Source organism: Bombyx mandarina, chromosome 13, assembly GCF_030267445.1.
Source record: "Bombyx mandarina strain Sakado chromosome 13, ASM3026744v2".
NCBI lineage: Eukaryota > Metazoa > Arthropoda > Insecta > Lepidoptera > Bombycidae > Bombyx > Bombyx mandarina.
In genome coordinates this window covers 1,578,119-1,582,882 of record NC_143220.1, presented here as the reverse complement: position 1 = coordinate 1,582,882, position 4,764 = coordinate 1,578,119, and the positions used below count along the sequence as shown (strand labels likewise).

The following is a 4,764-nucleotide window of genomic DNA, read 5'->3' as shown; positions in this document are numbered from 1 at the left end:
TAATAAGTGGCTATAGAAAAAAATAAAATATAATGTATACTTTTGAAGTTATTATGAAAAATATATAATACTGATTTTATATTTAGGTGTATGCTAAGTAACGGCATATAACCGTTTTATTCGCGTAAAGTTGTAATATAATGAAAACCATAACCGTATATTACGATATTTTCCTACAGTACTTTCATGAATGAAATGTAATTGTAATAATCCAATACGATTTTGTTCTTGTAAAAGTTACAACTGTCTTTTTTCATATAGCTATATAACAACTTTGTTTTTGTATAAATGCATTCAACGTTAACATCGTAATGTTATGTAATGTTTATGAATTTTTATTATAAATTACTGTAACTGTTAAACCACTGTTGGGTAATTGGTGGGTGCCTTTCTACGCTTTTCACATTATTTATTTTATAGAAAATGACTCAGTACACATTGCAAATATAAGTTTTAAATAAACAAGAGATTATAATAAACATAATCTTTATTTAGGTAAATCACAATTGTTACAATAGGCAGTAATCACTAAAATTTAGATTAGCATCAATCAGTCTTAGTTATAAAAAATCAATCAGTCTGCTTCATTGCTCTCACTTTCAAAGTCATCCTCACCTAAAACGGCTTCAGTACTATTTGTACTTTTCAACGAATTGTAAAAACTGTGGTAATGGAGAGGTATGGCGTTTATCCTACAAAGACTTGATAGATCTTCGTGCAGAGCTTTTGAAATTGAAACTGGACCGTCATAGGCTGGCTGTAAGACCGCATCGGCGATAGATGAAGCTGCTGCGGTAGAGGCAGATTTTCGTTTTCTAATGTTTTTAGTTGATGTTAACCCTATATTCATTTCAGTAAAGTCGTCATCATAATCGTACTTAAAGTAAACAGATTGTGGGTTTGTGGAGGCCACTTTAATTTCCTTGATCTTTGACCAATATATTTTGTTACCTTCTGTATCATTCAACCAATTCTGTCCAGTAATCAATGATTTTATGTCATAAAAATCAGTTTGTCTCATTTCCTTGACTTGGTATTTTTCACCGGTTTGTTTAGCATTCATAACTATTCCGTATAATTGATCAGGTGTATAAATTTGTTTATTTTTCATCGCTCGTTCTATGCATGCGTGCATAGAATCACCTTCATTTTGGCTATGGCCAGATTCAAAGAAACGATGAATAATCTCTAGCTTGAACTTATTAGCAGCAAACAGATAAAGGGCAAACACGAATCTATTTTTATTCTGTCCTGTGCAACCATCAGAATAAAATGAAATTTTATTTATTTGCTTATGATATTGTTCTTCAATGAAATTATAAAGACAGCTACCTATCTCTATTGATCCTCTTTTAGCAATTTGCAAATGCCACATGTAACAGTATCCTTTCTTTCTTGAAGCATCAAAAACAGTGAAGTTATAAACGGGATACTTCCGTTTATAGTGAAATATCCCTACCTCTGATTGAGGTACGCCTAAAACCTTTTCTAAATCAAAAATAGCTAGAGTGGAGTTTGAATCAAGATTACTCTTTTCTGAATTTTTGATTTCACGAATTCGTTCTTTATTATATATATGCTTTGTGTATTTATCTTTTAATGATTCCTTGTGCTCGCCTTCAGCTTGTTCATAAAGCGTACAAGTGCCACATAAATCTTTCTTAGGATGAAAAAAAGAATAATTAAACTTTGTATTAAAGATACTCTCATACTGTCTTTTGGTAGCCATCTTCACATCACAATAGCGTGCGTCTGTCTGTTCTTTGAACCAGTCTGTGTATAATCGGTACATTTTTGAAATATTTAAAGTTTCGCATAAATACTTTCTTTTGGAAGATTTTCTGACATAGTGTGCTTCTTTTGCTGGAAATAGTTGTATGTGTGTTATGATGCTCTCTTCTGTTGGCACTGACATTTTGCGTGGTCGATTGTTATGTTTACCTCTACAGTCAGTTTTGTCAGAATCACTATTGTACTTTTCTATGGCAGTGTAAACCATTTGTTCGGATATTCGTAAAGTATTTAAGAAAAACACCTTACATACACGAACTTTATTACCATCTAATGGCAAATAATAACTTATAGTTTGAGTACGGTTTTTATTTCGAGTAACTTGAAGTTTTTTCACAGATTCTGACATAACGTATTTAGTTATAAATTGCCATTGCAGCTCATGGTTACCAAATTTATAAAATGTTTCCAAAATGGCATTCCTACTATTATATGAAAACGTTTCACCACATTTCAATTTGCATTTACAAGAAGGTCCTAACGATTTTGCAAAAAACTGCTTTTTAGAATGACATCCAACATAAGCTTGGCCAGAGTTTTTTAAAGTTTTGGATTTATTGGCTATCCATTCTTTTTCATTTCGACGTCGCTTACGAGTTAAGTTGTTTGTAGTGATAGAGAGAGAGCTATCATCATCATCCATAGGTTCCGTTGAACTGCTTGGCAGTGATCCTGATACTGAAACTGTAGTGAGTGATTCTGATTTGGATGTACCTAATATTTGAAATGTCGCAGAATCTTCATTCTCCACTAAACCTTGTTGATTTGGGCTTTCATCTCTATTTATAATTATAACCATCTCGTTGGGGCATATATCTTGGGACATATCTTGGGGCGTTAAAGTTTTATTCATATTAATATTGCCATTATCTGCATTGATTACATCATGTACAAGATCTATATTATTTTCAATAGGTTTTAGTGTTTCGTCGTGGTTTCTATCATCTGAGTTTAAAATAGTGTTATCTTCCTGTATTTTGCAATCAAATAGAATTGGCGTACTCGATTTACTTTTAATAGCATGAATATAACCGTCTGGCGAAGCGACAAAATCAACATTGTCTAATATAAAAGAAAGATTCGATACAGATGTTGGTGTTCTCATAAGCTGCTGATTAATAATGCCAATATAATCTGCACCGGAACTTGATAGCACTTCATTTTCGGTAGAATTTTCACGATTTAGGTTTATTGTTTGTAGTTCACATATATCTAAAGATGGTTCTTGTTCATTGTCACCTTTTTTAGCATAAGGTGTCGTTGGTACATCTAAAATATTAACAGATATAAATTAAAAACAAAATACAGCAAACTCACGTTTTTTAGTTTGAGCAGGTACATACCATTTAAAACTTTTGTTGCTTTGCGGGCACATGGAAGAATATCAGGCATTTCAACATCGTTATTATCTTCAGGCTCTGAAATAAATTATTAAGAAGTATAGTAGAAGAAAGGAAAGTAATAATCTTGAGACAATTTACATACGGCCATCGGATTCTAAACTAGGTAGAGCCCCTACTATGGCAACCTACTATGGCATATACTTATTTCATTCTAAATATATAAAAAAATATAAATAAATTACACCCAGACACAAAACAAATAATAGTGCTCATCACACAAAGATTTGTTATGGGTGGGAATCGAACACACGACCTCTGGCTTTTAACATTATTAGGTAGGTATGAGCTAAAACCCTCTCAACTTTCTTGATGGGACACGATCATAATAATAAGGTGCATAATATTCATATTTATAAGTGCTTTCATATCTGCGTTCAAACAAATATGAACAATATTTATGTAATATTAAAGCTAAGCTTTACACGGAACGCAAATATTTAAGTACTTAACTATAAAAAGGGCGATACCTATATGAATTTAGCTCCTTTTTAAATTTTTAATTAAATATTATATACTAGTTGAAAAAAACCACTTACCACTTTCCCATTCTACCATTTTAAGAATTCTTTTGGCTCGTAATCCTTTGTAGCGATATTCCATAGTTAATTTATAATTATCACCAAAATAATGTTAGTAAGCAATAGAATACCGTCGCGTCACACGACGTCAAATAACGCAATGATTCAATAATGTGCATGGTCTGATCGCCCGCTCATTGCAACTTGTAATAACCTGTCGAAATTCGAGCGAAAAAGACAATAATAACCGATTCTCTATTAATTGAAAGAGAAAAAAAAAGTATCACGTTAATACTTGAGTTTAAATTCATAAAGAATATTGTAATATGTGTTTACGTGAAATAGTATCGAAAATTATGTCAATAATAAAGCAGTAATATACGTTTACCGTTCAAAACTTACCGAACTAATTTAGGTAAAGCGTGTTATTGAAAAGAGTTATCAATTTATTTACGTGAATAAAAGGGTATAACGCCTTACCGATTTATCGAGACATATGTTCGTTCCGTAGTGAACGACCACGATGTTTTTATGGGTTAAAGTTGTTACATGACTTCCGGAGAATAAAAATAAAAACTGTTATAACTGGACGAGTTTTTCGAAAAAAAATATATAAAAAAATCAGTAGGTGTATATCGACCTACAGATGTCGAAAATACAAAACCATTAAAAAGGTGGTAATAGCATATTACCATTTTATTCTCCGGGGGCGTCGATATGTGGTTTGTATTGAACAAACAAATATTTAATTATGTACTTTAATAAGTTAAATAGTGCCACACAGTATTTAGTTGCTGGTTTTCGTGTAATTTAGCATTTTAGGAAAGCAATGGTCTTGTAATTTTTAGTAATCACAAATTAGCATTGGTTTCTTTTGTACAGTGAACATAATAGATAATAGAACAATGACAGGTGTTTCCTTTGGATTTTTTTTTTGGAACAAAGTCTAGAACAATTTTTTTACAAATTCTGTAGTTTATTGAACAATAAGCAAATAACTAACGGAATTATTTTATTTATGCATAGACAACATCATCTGAAGTACTTTTCAG

General features: G+C 31.6%; 1 protein-coding gene across 1 annotated transcript; it reads right to left on the bottom strand.

Moving 5' to 3' along the window:
- Positions 1 to 474: 474 nt before the first annotated feature.
- On the bottom strand, positions 475 to 4,399 carry LOC149501573 (uncharacterized). The gene is made up of 3 exons (XM_089732416.1): positions 3,731 to 4,399; positions 3,135 to 3,209; positions 475 to 3,060 (listed from the first exon to the last, which is right to left on the bottom strand). Exons 1-3 carry the CDS (start codon positions 3,792 to 3,794, stop codon positions 575 to 577), a joined length of 2,625 nt encoding a protein of 874 aa, XP_089588542.1. The 5' UTR covers positions 3,795 to 4,399; the 3' UTR covers positions 475 to 574.
- Positions 4,400 to 4,764: the final 365 nt, after the last annotated feature.

Excerpts from the sequence above, each read along its gene's own strand:
- LOC149501573 (XM_089732416.1), bottom strand. The coding sequence starts at position 3,794 with ATGGAATATCGCTACAAAGGATTACGAGCCAAAAGAATTCTTAAAATG. Across the intron at positions 3,210-3,730 it reads AATGGTAGAATGGGAAAGTG|AGCCTGAAGATAATAACGAT; the intron begins GTAAGTGGTTTT and ends AATTTATTTCAG. Across the intron at positions 3,061-3,134 it reads AGCAACAAAAGTTTTAAATG|ATGTACCAACGACACCTTAT; the intron begins GTATGTACCTGC and ends TTAATATTTTAG.